Source organism: Monodon monoceros, unplaced genomic scaffold (genome assembly GCF_005190385.1).
Source record: "Monodon monoceros isolate NGI ecotype Baffin Bay Population unplaced genomic scaffold, NGI_Narwhal_1 Super_Scaffold_12, whole genome shotgun sequence".
In the NCBI taxonomy this organism is placed as follows: Eukaryota; Metazoa; Chordata; class Mammalia; order Artiodactyla; family Monodontidae; genus Monodon; species Monodon monoceros.
This window is the reverse complement of record NW_021703768.1, coordinates 142,967,120-142,986,966: the sequence shown is the minus strand read 5'-3', so window position 1 is coordinate 142,986,966 and position 19,847 is coordinate 142,967,120. Positions and strand designations below refer to the sequence as shown.

Genomic DNA, 19,847 nt, shown 5'->3' with positions numbered 1-19,847 from the left:
ACAGCTAGTAGTATCAGATTAAATCACAGGAGTGTACATAGCAATGGGCATAATTATTGACAGTAGGACATGTTGACTTTTAGGACAAAACTTTTTGTCTAATTAAATGTGGAACTATTCTGATGGTACCTATAATAAGGTCCATTACAGAGCAGACTGACCCCTGCAAAATGTCCTATCTAAGATGGTCACCACAAAAAAGCATAAAATGCATTTTTATATTGCTGAGAATAGAAGCTTGGAGCATGGAATTAAAAGTTTCCCATTCACTGTCTTATGAAAAAGCAAAACCAAGGACTTCAACTTGATAAAGGTAAAACTGCTTCTCCAGCCATTTTCAGGAGATGAGAAACGCGTTGAGTTGTTCCGAGTTAACTTTCTCATCATGAGCCCTCGTAAAGAGCACTGTTTAGTGAGACAATAAATGAGCATGTTTTAATTAGAAAATGTGGAATCCAAGCAGTTACGCAGGAAAGAAGAGGACAGCTTAAAAGAGACATCAATAAAATAAAAGTTAAAATGCATTAAGTGGCTACAGTGAACTCAAAGGTAAAGCCGTGGGCCGTGTAAGAAGTGAACCAGAGAGGGTGATGAATCAGAAGCGGATGCGAATTACTCAGTGGACCTTATTCTTTCCACTTCATATTGGAATCAGTTGTAAACTCCCTTCGGTGCCCAAGGCAAGTGAAGTAACCAGATGCTCTGAGCCTCCCCTAACCCCACCCCTGGGCAGGACTGTGTGCTCAGAGGAGAATCACTATAATTAGCCAATAAGAGAAGGCAGCTGGGTGAGGGCAAAACTAGTACTGAACTTGGCCTGGGTTTTTTTTTTTTTTCTTTCTTTCTTTTTTTTTTTTTTTTTTCCTTCCAGACCTCTATCTTACGGTCTCCCAACACTGTGGTGTTTGGTTATGGCCACACCCTTCTTCCTGGTCTCCTGTTCCATGTGGGCACGTGATCCAGGCCTAGACAGTCAACGTGGCCCATGCTCCAGGTCTCGGGATTGGGTTTGCTGTGGGCACGGGATTCTAGCTGGGTTCCTGAGAACCAGGAAGTTCCGTTGACATATCCAGAAGAAGAAATCCTTTTTCTATTACTTTCTGAGCTATGAGGATAGAGCCTATAATTCCCGCAAAGATCTCACAAAAGGAGACCTCCTTAAGAACAATGTTGGAAAACGGAAAAACAAAGCTGAGAGAGAGAGAGAGAGCCTAATGCCTGAGTTTAAGTCCCTGAATCCAGTTCTGCCTGAATCTTGATTCTGTCCCGGACCCTTCATCTCCCCAGGTTTCGTCCACCTGACATGCTGAAGGGGACAACTGTATCCATCGCACAGGGCTTCAAATCGGATAATATATAGTGCCTAATACAGTGCCCGGCACAAGGCAGGCACGGAAGAGATGACAATGCCTAAAAACAAAGCCCAAAAGAGTGTTCAGTCCTTCACAGGAAGTGGAAAGATTTTCAATATGACCACCATCTCTCCTCACGTGGATTCTGAGGTTTAGAAGCTGGAGAAGATAATCTTTGCCGTCCTCTGCCTTTAGCACTCAGCTGTAGGACATTAACATACTAAGAGAGCCCGAAGCTGAATACAAGACCCTCACACAGCAGGGTCCCGTTCCCAGAGGGCTTTTACATTTATTCTCTCACTTTACTAAATTGGCCGGGGTGGGGTGGGTTTGGGGTCCCACCAAATGCTTAAGTGTGCCTAATATCACCTTATGCCTTCTTATTACCTGTTCCAAAGTGCAGTGGAGAGGATCTGGGTTGATAAGAGATTAAAAAGTCATGAAGATTAAGCTCCATTTAAAATTCTTATCTAAGCACATACCAACACAAGAAGAAGACATTTCCCACCTTCTTCCTAGAACAGGATTTTTAATCCAGTCCTTCAAATAATTACAAAAAAATAAGCTTTTAATCGTCATATCGTTGGTGTGCAACAGCTTGACAGGAGGACTAATTGTTGAGCAGTTGTCTTAGGGATGCTCCAACCCAGCTGAAGCTTTAACAAGCCGAAAGAGAATTTCAGAACCATCTCACGAATAAAAAAGAAGTGTTACTCATCCTCTTTTTAAATATAAGGCAAGCACTCACAGCTAAAACACCAATGACAGAAATTGGAAGCGCTTGCTGATTCCTCAGACAGTTACGCTGAGCAAGAAATGATTCTGTAAGGGATTTAAAAACACATGATTTTGAGGGTGATTCTCCATGGTTAACATTGTCATGGGCTTCCCTGGTGGCACAGTGATTAAGAATCTGCCTGCCAATGCAGGGGATAGGGGTTGGAGCCCTGGTCCGGGAAGATCCCACATGCCATGAACCAACTAAGCCCGTGCGCCACAACTACTGAGCCTGCGCTCTAGAGCCCGTGAGCCACAACTACTGAACCCCACGCCCTAGAGCCCATGCTCTGCAACAAGAGAAGCCACCGCAAGGAGAAGCCCGCGCACCGCAACGAAGAGTAGCCCCCACTTGCTGCAACCAGAGAAGGCCCACGCGCAGCAACGAAGACCCAACGCAGCCAAAAAAATTAATTAATTAATTAATTTAAAAAATTGTCATGACTTCTGAAAATGGATATTTGCATTCAAGACTTAGGGAACAGCCCGGAATAGTTCAGTGGGTTTTGGAGGGGAAAAAAGGTATCTGAGAAAAAATTGCTTAAAGCTTCTTAAACTCCCCTATCATCTAAAGGATGCAGCCCTAGTTGAGCAAACTGGCTGAACGCCTGGGATAGATTGCAATTCTGGGGACATAAGATCCCCACTCACAAGGGCAGGCGAGACCAAGACTAATAAACCAAAGGAAGCTTCAGAAAAGGTGCAGAGCCTACTTCGCCTGCCTGGGAGAACCACGAACGCCTTACCTGGCTTCTGTGAAAAGAAAAAATCATTGGGGAGCCAGAATTAGAAAAGCCTTGCCTTCCATCCAGTCTCTCCCGTCTGAGCCACATAAAATATCCTCTGGGAAGGCTTCAGGAAATACCCCAGGGGAATGACAATTGATATTAGCTGAATGGGTGAAAGAGCACAGACAGAGATGAAAATATTTAGCTTTCTTCAACCTTGAACTTAACCCAAGAGTCCAACATTTACACATACTCAGGGCAGAGTCTTGCGCTTCCAAGCCATGACCACAAGGTGGCCTCAATCCCTAATTGGGTCCCCGCGGTCCAGGCTGCAGAGGGACGGCTTTTGAAAAAAAAAGTTCCTTCTCCCCAGAGGCTTCCCTGTGGTAACTCGCCAAGTAAGAAGTTCAAGTCCCCAAAGCTTTAATAAACTTAACAGGGCTTTAATTTTCCAGCAGGAGACAAATTTCAAAAGGACAGCCCTCCTGATATACCTCTACCTTCAAGGATGTTTCCAAGTTTGCAAACCATGCCAAAAGCAGAATGGAGTGGTCTTAGGTAAGATGCAATGCTTGTTTCTTTCTTAATGCACCTTGTAATTTGCACACGAACCACAACACTTTATTTTCTTATTAACAGGTCTGAATGTGTTTAACACCGCAAGCCCTAAATTGCAGAGGAGTGGATTAGGCTAGGTTCTCTTTATTTTCCTGCCAATTGTCAGAAAGTGATTTGGGGTACGGGGTGCCCCTCCTTACCGGCTTTTTCCTCTACCACTCATCCCCCCCACCCCCCTGGCTCTATCCAACAACCAACCTCTTGTCTCCATCTGCCAAAAACAAAAAGACACAGCCTCATTTCTCATCGGAGAGCTTGCCTACTGTGCAGTTCAGTTATTGAGATTAATAAGCTGCCAGTTTCCAAGGAAGACTAAGAAAACTACAAAATTAAAGCTCACTGCAACGTGCAATGCTGCTGGTGGCCAGGCGGGATCATGGTGTCAAAAAGGCAAGGTAAAGCTATAAACTAAGGCTGAGCTGGAAACGCTAACCTAAAGGTCTCGTTAATTTCCATGTTGCCTCTGATGAGAACTTAGAGGCAGCATAATGTTCTGCAATATGGAGAAATCAAGCGGCCTATTGATTTGAAAAGTGCTGGAATGCATCTGGTTCACCCGGAATGAATTCAAGGTTTAAACCTCACGCAAAAACGTTAAAAAAAAAGGAAGAAAAGCAAAACAGGTTACATTGGTTTAATATTCTCAAGATCAAACTTGTCAGTGATTCTGTCAGAAAATTAATCCTTAGGTAGAAAAATCAATCTGGAGAACAAGTGGAGAAGAGCCTTCAGGTTCAGCATGGTGAAGATGTTCCAACAGTCTCGTTGCTTCCCCATGACAACCTTATTTACTAAAGGTCTTGAGTCTTGATTCCCAAATATGCACTCCCAATAAAGCATCCATACGAGGCTAAGATTACTTGGTCTTAAAGATAAAAAGTATGTTTTCTGAAATGCTGATACCCAAATTAGATTCCTCAGGTGCCACTTACCAAGCCCAACAAGCTCCATTCTTTATCAGAGCCCTTCCTGGGTGTTCATCACAACTTCCTGAGTGTCCCTACTCAAACTATGACCAAATGGCCAGCCACCATACCCGCGGCTGCGTGGCTTTCTCCTACCAGTCTAGCAAAGACTGTCTGCAAGATAAACCCTATGCAAATCACAGAACTAAAAAGGTAGCACCGCTTCTTACGTCTGCAGTGTCAATTTGCTCTCGCATTTTACGACATGCAGCGCACTAAACGTCCTCTCTGTAACTCAGCTCACGTGGATCCCATGCTGCCACCACCGTGGAGGCTCAGGACTTCAGACTGACCATCCTGGATGGCCACCGATCCCGCAGAGCTGGAGACAAGGGTCCCTTCTATCCTGCCTGGCTCATGATATTGTCTGTGACTCACTCTATGTCCAGTAACGGACTGGGATTCATCCCTCAGATCATTTCTTGCCTCGTGTCGCTTATACTGAGTTAACTTCACCATTTCCATGGACTGGATACATTCTAATTGGATAATAAGCATCGTTTTGTTTTGTCCTTTTAGTCTCAAAGGCATTACCATGTGGTGGTTAAGAGCATTGCACGTGCAGTCAGGTAGACCCAGGTTTCCACCCCAGTTCGGCCCCTTACTTATTTGGAGACGTGTAAGTAACTTCATCTTCCCAAGCCTCAGTTTCTGTTTATTTAAAATAGGGATAGTAACATATACTCAACAGAAGGGTTAAAGGGTTCAGTGGGATCATGCATGTAAAACTAAGCATGGAGCAAAAACTATTTGATCAAGTTGTTATTCACAGAACTACACAATCATGTACAATAACTATTAAATTGAACAAAGTTTCTGGAGAGATTTTTTTTTTTAAGAGAAAAGTCCACTGCTGAGAGCTTTGGATACACGAACTATGCTATCATTTGCAAATGGTTGTGCTTCTGTGTTACATCTATTATTTTAGAATCAAAATAAGTCTGGCCAATAACAGCTACTCTTAATACTCTTGTTGCCTCAGAGATTTAACAAGTGGAAAACCGAACTTGTTTCCTAAATGACATCCCTATTCACTCAGCCTCTTAGGCCAAAAAACTGGATACCGTGCTCACACCTGCCTAACCTACATCTTGATATTCCATCAGTCACAAATTCCTGCTGATTCTACCTTCAGTACATACCCCACATCTTTGAACGTGCACCTTCTGGCCAGATTGGTAAGAGAAAGGCAGACAGCTCTGATACTGCAGCTACGGGCATCCTAATGGAAGCCCCACCATTTTTCATCTTAACCATGACAGTGTTTTCCAAATTGGACCCTCAGTCCTGCTATAACTTGCCCTCAAGCCCCCCTCCCCACCCCCCACCTGTTGAACCTATGGCAGCTACCATAGTTAAAAACAAAACGGGACCATTTATGTTATTATTTTGGCCTCCTGTTTAAAATGCTTCAGTGACTTTTCACTGTTCTTGGCGCTGGGTCCAAAATCTTTAAAGCAGCCCCAAACCTTGCACTGTCCGGCTCCTGCCTGTCTGTCTAGTTTGCTCTCTCTTCCTGGCATCTTAGCGTTTCTTCCCCCAGTGGGTCGTGGTTTTCGCCACCTAGAACATTCTCTCAGTCTAATTAACACCTACTCATCCTTAGGGCTCAGCCTAAATGCAAATTTCTCCTGAGTCTGGCTTCTCTATACCTCACACGGCACTTATTACACCTGTCACTGTAGAGGCGTATGCCTAATCTTTTGTTCACATTCTGTCTACAGTCAGGAAACTCCAGAAGGGCAAGGACTTTGCTTTTCTTCTTCACTGCTGAATCCTCGGTGCCGGGCACCTGGCTGGGTCTCACAGATGTTTCTCGAATGAGTAATGGATGACCATTTCAAAGAGCAAGTTGCAAACTTGTTTGTAGCTCGAGGATCTGGATGGCTAAAATGAGGCCTTCTGGTATTTCAGGGCAAAAGCAAACTCAGAGGGAAGTTTTGTCCCGCTTACGGATTCTCTTTAGCGACCTGCTACCGGGATGGATTCCAAGAAAGAAGCTTGCCTCAGCAAAATGCATAAAGGAAAGCAAGTTAGGTTCTGTCGCTGAGCTACTTTCTACTGTCTTAGACAAAGAGATGCTGACTTCAGAAACTCCCAAAGAAGCAGCTGGCCAGGAAGATTCCTGACCTTGCTCCTCTCAGGAGAGGAAGGAGGAGATAGGTGCTATCGACCCAGAATTACACAGGGACCTTGTTCTAAGATCTTCTGCCAGTAAGCTGAGAGAAAGATGGTGGGCAGAGTGATTCTGTTACGCATACGTTAGAAAAGAGAGTCCAGGCTGTTTGCAATTAGTTCCTCTGCCCTATGTTTGGTTTTTCTTGGATTATATTACGGTTTACACGTCAGCTGATTGTCTTGGGTAGTACAAATTTATATGCATTGTTATTTACATTATTAACGTTGATACCGAACTCTCCTTATAAGCTTTTTCATCTTGTGTTAAATTCCAGATTCATACAGTCTATTTCCTGGCTATGCCTCCTTAATTAGCACCTTGATTCTACTTGTCATAGAACAAAAATGGAAAACACACAGTCCAGGGAAGATCTAACGTGCCTCATTAAGACTGACGGGAACATCAAAAAGCAATGCAGAGGGGCAAGGGCTTGTTCCTTACTGGCCTAAAGAAACACCTTGGATTTGGCCTGGCGTCTCGGGGGGGTGCAGAATGCTGCCCATCACCTCCCAGAGTTAGGAAATTCTTCCATCATGCCCAGAAGTCTGTATTCATGAAAGTACAGGTGGTGAAGCAGTTTGTCAATTTCCATTGCATTTTCAAAATTGATGAGTACATCATGGTCAGCCTCCAGAATGTCTTGCCCTCAATGGTTTTTTCCTGCTGTGGTTAATCAATTCTTACTGGGTATGAAAGACAGGAATTGGAATCCTAGTATGATATCATGCCCCTAACGTAAGAGCTTCCATTCCTACATTTGCTCTTGTGGGTAAGAAAATGACCCCATTAAACTCACAATATTTCAGCATGTGAGTGAGTGAAACCGTTCAGTTCTACAGTTTCCAAGACTATATGGAAAACCACTGAAGAATGAGAACAAATGATGTTATAATCTTTGATTTTTTTCCACTTACCTGCTAGGTAAACTCTTTTTTTTTTTTTTAACATCTTTATTGGAGTATAACTGCTTTACAATGGTGTGTTAGTTTCTGCTGTGTAACAAAGTGAATCAGCTATACACATACATATATCCTCATATCTCTTCCCTCTTGCGTCTCCCTCCCTCCCACCCTCCCATTCCCACCGCTCTACCTTCTAGGTAAACTCTTGTTCATCCTTCGAAACCCAGCTCAAACAGGCCCTCAGCTGGGAAACTTTTCCTGACCATCCTGGGAAATTTAATGACTATTTCAACTGTACAACTACTGTAACTTACGCACTTCCATTCCTGTAAACACTGCACTATCTTTTTGTTTATGTGCCTATCTCCATTTTTAGGTTGTATGAGCTTTAAGGGCAGGATACATGTTTTAATCCTAATCTCCCCAGTACCTAACATAGCGCTTAGTATTTTCCAGGGATTCAGTAAGTAAATGCTAATAAGAGACTGTATAAATCATATTTAAAAGAGAAACACAAAGTTCAACAATTCTATTAATTATTGCTAAAGTTTTCATATATGAGACAAGCTGCACATCCAAATTATATGTATTCAGTTCCATGGATGGAGTTTCAAATATCTGTGACTGACTTAGTAATAGCCCCATCTCAAGGGCCTTATATTCTCGAACTCTTGGCCCTTGAATGTACTGATCAAAGAACATCTGGATATGTTCTCCCTTGTTTTTTTCCTTCTGCTAGGCTTCAAGGTTTTGGCCATCTTACTTACTTCCCAAGCTTGCCTCCTCTAAAAGCATCACTGAGAAGCTCCAATCCTAGGAGAAATGCCATGTATCCTAGCGATCTGCAGAAGGACTCTACAGGTCAGAAAGCATGTTCTGGGAGAACTTCAGGAGAACAAGAAGGGGATAGGCTTGGCTTTGCTGGTCCTCTCCTCCAGATCCTTTCAAGGGAACACTTTATTGCCAACTGATCACATCAGAAACTGGGCGATGGGAGATACGCTTATGCAGTGTATGTCTTCTCATCACCCACAGGAGACTCTTTGTGAGGAGTAGACACTATGATGGATCTTTCCCTGAAGACGTGACAATCAAGGCAATAAAGGTAGGTTCGTGGCTGTTCCTGCCTCAGACAATCTGACCACCTTATTTTATGTGTAGGAACCACGAGAGTTCCATCCAATGCGGCTCATAATTTACCATCTCACTGAAGCCCTAGAACGCTTGCAAGTTACTCTGCCCCCCAAGTCTAGACTCTGAATTTTTAAAATGCTAATAACAACGATTCCTTCCTACCTCACTGGATCGCTTCCATGCTTGAATGAGGTAGTGCATTTAAACCACTGACATCGGCATGTACAAACTGCACAGTAAAAACTGGTTGTTAATGGCGATGGTGGTCCTCTTCTTTCCTTTTTCTCCTTCTTTTCCCCCAATATCTACTACATTTCTCCTTCCCTTTCTCCCTCCTCTTTCTTCATCCTAACCACTGTGCATAGCCTTTATGTCTAGAAACTATTTTTCAAACAATGGTCTGTTAATGTGAAAACAGTCTGACTAGTACCCAACAAGCTCTACGGCAGTTCATAAATATAAGAACGAAAAAGGCAGAGTCTTATCCAGCCTTAAAGACCACTACCAACTATGAAAATACCCGAAGTTAAGCCTGGCGGACCAGTCAACTTTCAGCCTGGAACCTTTCCAGCAAAGCTACTTATCAGTGGGCTATTATATCAGTACAAATGCTTAAATCTATCTATTATATATAATATATGCATAGAGTTTCTATTGACTTTACCTGCTGTAAGCCTTAGAGATTAAGACTGCAGGCCTGGTTACAAGTCACCTATAGTTGTTGGAAAATAAAATGCATTAAAGCTTGGAGTGACCACAGTGACAGTGGTATACAACTTATTCAAGGTCTTATTAATAAAACAAAACATACTAGAGATAAGAAACAACATCAAATGCTATGGCTTGCATAATTATTTCCAGCCGTGTGCAGAAAATTCACGGGCCATTACCAGAAAGATTACAGATTATTTCAGTCTTTCCTTAAACCTAAGTTATTAAAGTTTAAAAACTATGTGGGAACTTTTTGAAGGTTCAGTATGAATTAGTCCTTCTCTCTTTAGTCTCCATGGTTCTTCCGGGCAAGGAAACTGTACCAATTGAAGCACACAAACCATGAAAGTGCCTGGGGATGGAACAGCAAGGCCGTTCCAGTATCTGGCTGACCCACTGTCAATTACATTGCAGCTTGCCACGCTGTGACCAATGCCCCTTCCTTCAGGTCACTAAGGCAGGTGTGATTTTTGGAAGAGCAGAAGCAAAGGTGAGAAAAGGACAGAAGAAAAGGCAAAACAAAACAAAGCCAGACCTGGAGATCACTTTGAAACCCTTCCCTCTCAACATAAGTGCTGCCGCTTTTTTCTTGTTTGTTTTTTTACACTATTGTTTGCCCCTCAGGCATCAAGCTGTTAGTGTATACAGGAGGGATTAAAGTGAGACTGCATGTTGGATGAAGTATAAATTAAAATTATACTTCTGTCAGTCTGGAATCAGGGATTGTTTCTCAAGGTCTCCCCAAACACTTAATTTCAAATGAGTCTTCATTTATTACTTCAAGAAAGGCTAAATGCATAATTTATCAGCAGCTTTCTGTCAATATACCCTTAGAAGCATGTTTCCCATGAGTCTTTGAGTAAAAATATGTTATGCTAATTCTATTAGTTGGGTACACAGGAGCTGTGGAAGAAAGTAAACAAGCATTAAAAGGAGACACATGTGAACGAAGAAATACCTATCAACCTACCGTCCAGGGTCAAATTACCAAGGGAACAGCACAGAGTCGGTAAACTTGTCCCATAATGTAGGCGGGATTTTCTCCCGACTGCTCTGGGCGGGTGATGCAGCAGGGAGCCAGGATCGTGATGGGGACTTACCGGGTCTCCAGGGGCACGTTGCTGTTTAGCACCCAGCTGTCCTGAAGCTGAACTGACTCGGGCGTGGTGGCCAGGTCGTTGGGCGCGGGAGCCGGGGCGTGAATCTGACTCCGCCGATTGGTCAGCGAGTTCCTGTTGAGGGAATTGGCTGACGAGTGGTGATGGGACAGCGTGTGGTTGTGCGGGGGTGGCAGAGGGGGCCTCAGAGTCGACTGGCTGTGGTGGTTCGGAGGGCCTGAGAAAAGAGGAAGGAGAAACGGCCATTAGGGGCTTCAGAATGCGGCTGAGTTCGCTCTGCAAGCCTGCGGAGGAGGGCCTGGAACAAAAGCGTCGATATTGACAAATGCCGAACGTCACGAACTACAGATGCAGATACGACTGTGTCCAGCACCTCAATGTCAGTTACTAACAAATAGTATACTTTGATTTGCCTTTATCCCTCAGCATCAAATTAAGAATGAGAAACTAGGTTAGCAAAACCAGGCTGGTGAGGGCTGACCAGTGGAATTATTTGAAACATATTAATTCTGCAATGAAAGTAACATGATATTCAAGGCTGAGCATTGTTGTAACAAGTCCCTAGCCCATTTCCTGGTAAACCAGTACACTCCACACATTCTTTAAAAACATGGCATCTTTCTGAAGGTATAAGAAAGATGGCACGGGCTTCTCTGGTGGCGCAGTGGTTGAGAGTCTGCCTGCCGATGCAGGGGACGCGGCTTCGTGCCCCGGTCCGGGAAGATCCCACGTGCCGCGGAGCGTCTGGGCCCGTGAGCCATGGCCGCTGAGCCTGCGCGTCCGGAGCCTGTGCTCCGCAACGGGAGAGGCCTCAACAGTGAGAGGCCCGCGTACCGCCAAAAAAAAAAAAAAAAAAGATAGATGACACACTCTAAGTCAGGGAGTAGTAAATGTAAACACCTATCAGGGGCCAGGCAGGAAAGTGAAGTGGACTGGGGTGAACTGGAGAGGGCAGGGAGCAGCCCTCACTCAGATCCAGCCTCACGTGGCCATGTAGGGGTTAGAGCTCAAGGCAGATGATCTTCCAGTTTTTCTAAGAGAGCTGAAGATCTGGACTTTTTCAAAAGAGTTTTCTGTATTTTAAAAAATGTTGACAATTAAAAAATATGTGTGTGTGTGTTTGTGTATTTATATATATGTTTATAAATACACACATATTCATATGTATACTTTTTTTTTAATGAGAATCAACAAAACACACCTGTGAGCCCGCTCAGATCAGGGTCTTCATAACATCTGTCTTCTGAGAGATGAACCCTGAGGACCCAGTCTCTGGAGAAGGTCAGGGTTGATGTTTTCAAACCACGACCCTTACTCCAAATTGCATCCTGCTTTCTAAACTTGCAATCCTCTGTCCTTGCTGGAAAAACGCACAAAGGACAACTATACCCCTGTATTCCCCTGTAATTCCCCTGTAAATATGACCACGGATGGCAATTCCACACACCGTTTTCCTAGCAACCCACTCTCCACCTACGAAGTGAAATATTTTAAACATAATGAAAATGAAGGTCGTTCACTATGCAACGTAAGCCTATAATTTGGTTTTAATGGCTACTGAAACATGACTTTTAATTTGTGTCCTTTGAGAAAGTTTATTTTTTGAAGCCTCCAGTCGGGGTTGGCAGCCCGCCAGGTGACTGCCGAGCCTTGTCATTTTGGCCCCTGCCAACTTTGAATATCCTCAGCCCCTGCTGTCCTGGCTTTCAGAAGTTGGCTCAAGTCATTTAAACAAGCAATTTGACACAAATTTCAACTACTTGTCTCCTTATGTGACCGGGCTACATCTCCAAAAGGTGTAATCTACATTCCGTGGCTCCTGGGAAGCCTTGCAGAAACGTTCCGAAAGAAAGACAACATGTCAAGAAGATCCTAGGTTTGGAGAGCATCATGACCATCGAAAACAGGAAAGAAAAATACAGAGGAAAGTGCTTCCTTGAAGTTTGCATCTCTGGGCTGAAATTACTTGGGGGGATTTTTTTTTTGGTGTGAGAAAAAGACAACTAAAGCTAAAACCTAATGGGAAGTGCCACTGTACAAGTTGTATAGATTTTGAATCGCGTCCTCCAAATGAACCTGTAATTCGTATTTTCCATTCTGCACCAGTGGCATTTTAAATATATCTTTGAGGGAGTTCCATTGCTGTAGCAGGCTACTATATTTTCTGGCATTGTTGTCTGTCTTGTAATCTATTATTATATAGTTATTTACGTTTGTCTGTCTCGTATTAGTGGAAAGAGGTGAGAAAAGGGGGTGAAATGATGTAATAATGATCCTTCAGAGATGCTATCCAAGCCCCTCGCACAAGGTTAATGAATTCTCATGCCTTTCTTTCTCCCCCTCTCAACTCCCATCAAAGTGGTGTCATTATTCTCCATTAGTTAGGTAATTATGAGACTTGCCTCGGGAAGGCGAGATGAATCAGTGTTCAAGCGAGAACCCACCCTTCCCAGCCCCAAGCACTAACCTACCAGCTCCCTCAGACCCCCCGGCCCCCCGCCCTCCAGCCCTCCAGACCACACACTCTCCCAAAGTACAAAGAGGCCGTGTGAGGGATTTAATTCACTAAATGAGATATCGGGACCCTCCTGCTTCCTGTCTGTTCACCCTGAGATTTCTCTGTCTGCTCCAGCCTGGGTGGCCCTTCCCTGTCCATCTGTGTTCAGTGTGGGTGGAATTCCTGTGGTTGTCTTTCTGCGGACACAGCCAGGGATGGTGCTGATGGGGGAATGGAAACGCCGACCCGGGTGTGGTGTGGTACGTTCCAAACAAAACAGAGGCTGAGTTTTCCAGTTAACTGAGAGAAACGTCAAACTCTCTTTCCATTTCTCCTAAAGAGAAGGCCTAGGGTTTCGTGGGGTCGGGGGGAGATGGAGAAAGAAGTGCAGAGGAAGTTGAACAAATACTTAACTCTCCACTCACCCGGGTCCTCCTATAAAGCAACAAATTACTGATATCAATTACAACAAAAACTATCCCCCGTCCTCAATATCGAAAGATGTTCTCCTTACACTGCTGCTCATTTCCACTGTGACGTTGATCATATTTGCTCATTTATCTCTCTATCCAAAACACAAACTTTTCAACTAGGTACAGGAGCTAGAAGGAAAAGACAATGACAACACAGAGGGGTAACGGCTACCACTGGGGGAGAAGCAGAGCGGTGCGGGAGCATTGAGCCGGTGGTTAGGAGATAAAATCGGAAGAACTGAGTTCAAGGATCGGGTCTGACCCCTTTTGAGTTGTGTGACCCTGGGCCTGAGACTTCATTTCTTTAACTGTCCGTGTCCTCACCTGCCAAATGATGAAGACAGCAGTAACTACCTGTAAGGAAGTTCGAGGGGAAGATGAATGTAAAATGCTAAACATGCTACCCGATGGCTGGCAAGTTCCCCCAAACCACGTGCAGGGAACACTGCTTGGCTCTCCTAGGAATAAACGGATGGATAAAGACGTAACTGCAGCTCTCAAGGATCCCAGATTTGAGGAGATGGAGTACACCCAGAGCTCATCTCTCTAGGCCAGGAGTCACAAACCAGCGGCACCCAAGCTGAATATTACCAAAACTTCAAGGTCAAGATTGTATATCCTGTTCCAGACTTCTGGCTTCTCTTGAAAACAAAAACCAATTGAAGTCTGTATTCTCTCAAGGCAACAACTGGATAGAGCTGAATGCCATTGGGTGGTTTTGTTTGTTTAGTTTGTTTTTGTCATCAGCCCGAACGATCCCTGCCATCTTCATCTGGTCGGATGTATGCATTTATGTTACTGGCTGGTGGGCATTTATGTTTTTGACTGCTGGCTTGACTTGGGGGTTCCTTAGCATTCTGTGTGGGTCACATACCGCTAATATAGCAACATCTCTGCTACAGCTAATGATCTCAAGCACTTTTTTGTGTATGTTTTTGTTATACTCATCCAATGCGTTTGCAGGATGTGACGGTTTTCTATTTCAAAAAATGCAGACAATGGCAAGCAACATGCCTTACTGCTTTCTAAGACGCTAAATGACATGAAAAGCCGTTCTCCGAGGCAAGGGTTGTCTTCAGTCTGTGGTGAAACAAAAATGAATAACCTCGGCTTGACGAAGGAAACTTCGCATCCGCTCTGAGTTCCATACTTTTATTGGGCTTAATTCACGTGCATCAAACGGCCCTTCTATTACATAAATATGAAATCACATAATAATGTAATTGAGCCACAAATAACTATGTAACATAAACACTTACATGGTATCAACCTAATAAGTAGGCTTTTAGCAGGCAAAAGGCAACAGGCATTAAAATTGCTGTGTTAACCTATTATTCTACACCTGATTTATCTCGGGTCCAGAACCTGGAATTTGTTTTTAGGTACTGTGGGGTTTTTAGTCCTAGGAAGAAGGAGCTATATATTGGTTCTTTGTTAAAAGCCAGGGTGGGACAGGTAGGACTCGTAGCAGAGATAAGTTAATTTGTGGAGAAGGTGCTTCCTGTAGATTTAAAAATTAAGTGCTTGAATGAATGCTTAACTTGTCCTGTTTGCTTGTTTGGGCTCATTTGCTTGAATGGTCTATGCTTCTGAGCATCTAGATTTGCTGTGGGACAGTTGCCAGCAATTTTGATCCTGACAGAGATGCCGTTCACATATTCTGTCCTTCCTAAATGCCAATTGGTTGACAGTAGAGCTTTAAAAAGTAAAGCAGTGCTTCTTTATCAATTCACAACATCAATTCCAACAAAGTTGTGTGGCCACTAAAAAATCAACTGTTTTTAAAATTTTTAAAGTATAGCTGATTTACGATATCGTGTAAGTTTCAGTGTACAGCACAGCAATTCAGTTATACATATACTATATATGTATGTATATATATTCTTTTTCAGATTCTTTTCCCATATAGGTTATTATGTAATACTGAGTATAGTTTCCTGTGCTAAACAGTAGGTCCTCGTTGGTTATCTATTTTATACATGTCAATCCCAGCCTCCTAATTTATCCCTCCCCCCATCCCCCCTTCCCCTTTGGTAACCATTAGTTTGTTTTCTGTGTCTGTGAGTCTCTTTCCGTTTTGGAAATAAGTTCATTTGTGTCTTTTTTTTTTTTTTGATTCCACATATAAGCTATATCATATGGTATTTGTCTTTGTCTGGCTTACTTCACTTAGTATGATAATCTCTAGGTCTATCCATGTTGCTGCAAATGGCATTATTTCATTCCTTTTCATGGCTGAGTAGTATTCCATTGTGTATATATACTGGAGTATCAACTCTTGTGTTGACTAGATGAGTGGTGCTCAAATAGCGTGTGGAAACTAGCAACACCCACATTTTAAATAATGTATAAAGAAAGAATTTTCTTTGCAGCTAAGGAAGTAAATTCACAATAATTGGCTACTGTTGTTGCATTTTTCCTAAATAGACAGCTGGGGGAGGCATTTAGGCTGCGTCTACCCTTGCCAAGCGGGGTGTTGATGACAGTGGGAAGGCAGGGATGAACTCAGATTGGTGGTGTTTTGCCCACACCAATTATTCCTAGCAATTAAAAACGATGATAAAATGTGTGAAAGAAAAAATAAAAGTAGAGCTCTGCCTAGCTGCTAATAATTCACGCATTCTTCGAGATGGCATGCCAGTTGTTGGCCTTTAAAAAAAATTTCAACCCTTCGGACCCCAAGATAATGAATTAACCACAAACTGTCTGCCTTAAGAACTTCACCTTTGGAGCAAGTTCCATCTTGATGGCAATCTGAAGATGCAAGAAGTGGGGATGGTGTTGACAGAGCTTCTGGAGTCTCTGGGTGATGAAAACTGGCACCAGGACACCCTGTTCAAATTTGACCTTGAATGGGAGCTAGAGGGAGTCGGAGGTGAGAATTTTCAAGAGTAACAGCCTCTGGTTAGAACTATGGAGAGTGGAGGCTATTGCAGATGGCCAGGCTGCTGGGTGGCTTTGAACTCCTGCTTGGCCACTTACTAGCTGTGTGACCACTGGAAAGTTACGTATTGTTTTCTGAGTCTGTTTCTTCATCTGTAAAATGGGTATAGAGATTTTACTTCTTTCATAGGGTTGTTAGGAGAATCAAATGAGAATATTTATAGGGAGCCTAGCGCAATTCTTAGCATATAGTAAGCTACCAACACATATTATTTTGTGTTATAGTTAATAATACCAGTAATAGTAATAACAACAACAGCAACCATGGTTCTGGTGAAAGTAATGAGTACGTCCTGGGTCGCTCCAGTTTTCCTAGCTCTTTGAGGTGGGAGCTTTCATGGTGAGATATCAAATCAGCATATGGAGGCAAAGTCACTAACCTCAGACCTCTCTACCTTCAAATTCTGTCTACAGAAGGGCATAGTGACTAAGTGACATGGCACAGGCATTAATACAGGTGGTCTTAAGAGCATCTCTCTAAGAGCCTGCTGAAGTGGAACTTGGGATTCAGAACTGTCCCATTTCCATAAACAAATAATGACAACAAACCAATAATACTGACAATAGATGCTATGAATTAAGCTCTCCCTGTGTGTCTGATCCTGTGGTAAGTGCTGTACTTAAATTATTTCAGGGTATTCCCACTCACTCCTAAGGGATAGGTTCTCTTATCATCCCCATTTATACAGATCCTGCCCGTGAGGCTCGGAGAGGTTAAGTAATTCGTCAGTGGTCACACAGCTCAGTAAACGGTAGAGCTGATATTTGACCCCAGGGTCTCTTCCCCACTCTGCCGCATGCAGAGGAGCACGAGGCCCCAGAGAGCACGCACACAGGGAGGGAATGAGGACCCTGCCCCAGTTTATGCACGCCCCCTCAGATACAGAGGAAAACTGGCTTGACGCATTTCTTTGCACATGTGCTTAAATTGTAGAAGCAAATCTTGTGAGAAAGTGGAGGGAACCGCCCACCTCAAAGCTCTGCCCCTCACAGTGCTGCTTGAATCAGGAGAAATAGGCCAGAAGAGCCAAAGTGCAGCACAGTCTCTTTTCTGTGCTTTCCCAAAAGGCCCTCCTCAAGCTTCCTCCTCCACGCTGCATCCCTGGCTCCCAATTAGGTCTGCTGGAGGCAGAAACAAGGGCACACTGCTCCCATCTCATCCTGCCAGCTCTGACTGGAGGCACTTTGCCAATAGCCCGGGGTTGGGGGGAGGGGGGTCCAGATCCAGCTTCCTCCTACATTTGGAGAGAGGCTTACTTATTTGTCTCAAAGTACTGGATGCTGTGGACATTCAGCTTGCTCCCTCCTTCCCTGCCTTTAATATCTACTGAATGATTTGTTTCCTAAAGAGCGGACTCTTATTTTTTATTATTGACCCTCCTATGGTATTGCTGGCTTTGCAGGATGGTTGGCTGGTCGGCAGTATTTCTTGCAACTGGCTGCTATTGTCAGGCTGCACATTTCTCCGCATTTCAGAATAGAGGAGAAAAAAGAAAGCAGGATGAAGGAGCCAGCCAAGTTACGGCCTCTTTCTCATTTCCCAGGGGGCCTCAGATAGGCTCTGGCTGGTGCCTCTTGGCCTGAGTTGCACAGTCCTGGACCAGGGGCCATCCTTCATGGAAAGACCCCAGTCAGCCTGACCAGAGCACCAGAGAAGGAAAGGATGGTACTTACTCATAAGGAATGATCTGTAGTTCTCTTGCTTACGTAAAATGTATGACCTCAGAGAAAAAACATTCCGGGTGCCTTCATAATGACACATCCCATGACAGAAGCATGGGGGTTGCAGTCATAAGGAGGAATCACTTGCAGGCTTAGAAACCAAAGTTTTGTCACCTCTACCTACATTCATAAACAACTACAGTTTGGAGGGACATATTAGCTCATCTAAGAACAATCGCTCACATTTAATAAGCCCCAGCTCTGTAATAAGCACTCTATATATTGTACCTTATTTCAAACTTATAATACTCTACTCAGTATTCTGTAAAAACCTATATGAGAAAAGAATCTGAAAAAGAGTGGATATATGTATATGGATAACTGAATCACTTTGCTGTGCACCTGAAACTAACACAACATTGTAAATCAACTATACTCCAATAAAATCAAAATGAAAAATAACTTACAATAACCTTCAGAATAGATATTGTTGTCCACTTTAAAGATGAGGAAATGGAGGGGCAAGGAGGTTAAATGATATGCTTCCCTTCGTACATTTTGTATTTAACTGTATACATTTGGGCCCCTTTCCAGCGCACACAGGGTACATCTCTTTCATCAGCCTTGGCACAAGGTTTTGTATTATTTTTGGACTCTCCTGTGTTCCCAGCTAGACTGTGAGCTCCTCCAATGCAAAGAGCACGTCTCTCTTATTTTTATATCCGCAGCACAAGGCTACAGTACCTGGCACAGAAGTAGCACAGAGCGAATGAACAAATGAATTGACAACTCATGTCCCTGGAGGGTGGTGAGCCTCAGCAGAGAGGGATCAGAGTGGATTTTTGCCTCTGTTCTTTGAGCATGTAGTTAATTCCCCTAATGCTTACTGCCCTCAGAGGGTCCATTAACAGGGAGAGAGCCAGACACGGGAGGAAGGTGACTTCCATCCCCTCTGTTTTAATTTGTTTGTTTTTTCCTGGCTCTGCCTGAATTCCTTTTTATTTTTATTAATAAAAATCTTACTGAGCTATAATAAAATTCAGCTCCTTGGAGTGTACATTTTAGTATTTTAAAAGTATATTCACCGAGATGTGCAAACATCACTGCTGTCTAATTTTAGGACATTTCTGTCACCACCCCTCTCCCTCCGGCAAGGAAACCCCATACCCATTAGCAGGTGCTTTCCAATACCTCCTGTTAATCTACTCTCCGTTCCCATGAATTTGCCTATTCTGGGCATTTCATTTTAATTAATTAATTTATTATTTATTTGTTTATTTTTGGCTGCATTGGGTCTTTATTGCTGCGCGCGGGCTTTCTCTAGTTGCAGTGAGTGGGGGCTACTCTTTGTTGCGGTGCGAGGGCTTCTCATGCGGTGGCTTCTCTTGTTGCGGAGCATCAGCTCTAAGCACGCAGGCTCAGTAGTTGTGGCTCGTGGCTCTAGAGCACAGGCTCAGTAGTTGTGGCCCACGGGCTTATGTTGCTTCGCGGCATGTGGGATCTTCTGGACCAGGGCTTGAACCCTTGTCCCCTGCATTGGCAGGCAGATTCTTAACCACTGCGCCACCAGGGAAACCCTGGACATTTCATATAAATGGTGATTCCCTCTGTTTTTTTTTTATAACCACGATGTTTGTCTGTTGCAGAGTCCCGTTGGAACCAATCAAAGTTAGATCTCAGATGGGGGCCACTTCATACCATTTAAAAAAAATCTTTCCCGGGCAACCTGAAGCCAGTCCTTCACAGGAGCTTTTTGTCTGCCCCCCCCCCCCCCCCCCCCCCCCCCCC

At 43.7% G+C, this 19,847-nt stretch overlaps 1 protein-coding gene across 6 annotated transcripts in view; it reads right to left on the bottom strand.

Annotated features, from left to right (window-relative positions):
- Nucleotides 1–19,847, bottom strand: part of TENM2 (teneurin transmembrane protein 2) — a 1,209,082-nt gene that overhangs the window by 320,984 nt on the left and 868,251 nt on the right. For all 6 annotated transcript variants that reach the window (XM_029218183.1, XM_029218182.1, XM_029218184.1 and 3 more), the window contains one exon: nt 10,467–10,701. In XM_029218183.1, coding sequence (XP_029074016.1) covers nt 10,467–10,701 — 235 coding nt within the window. The remainder of the gene's footprint in view (nt 1–10,466; nt 10,702–19,847) is intronic.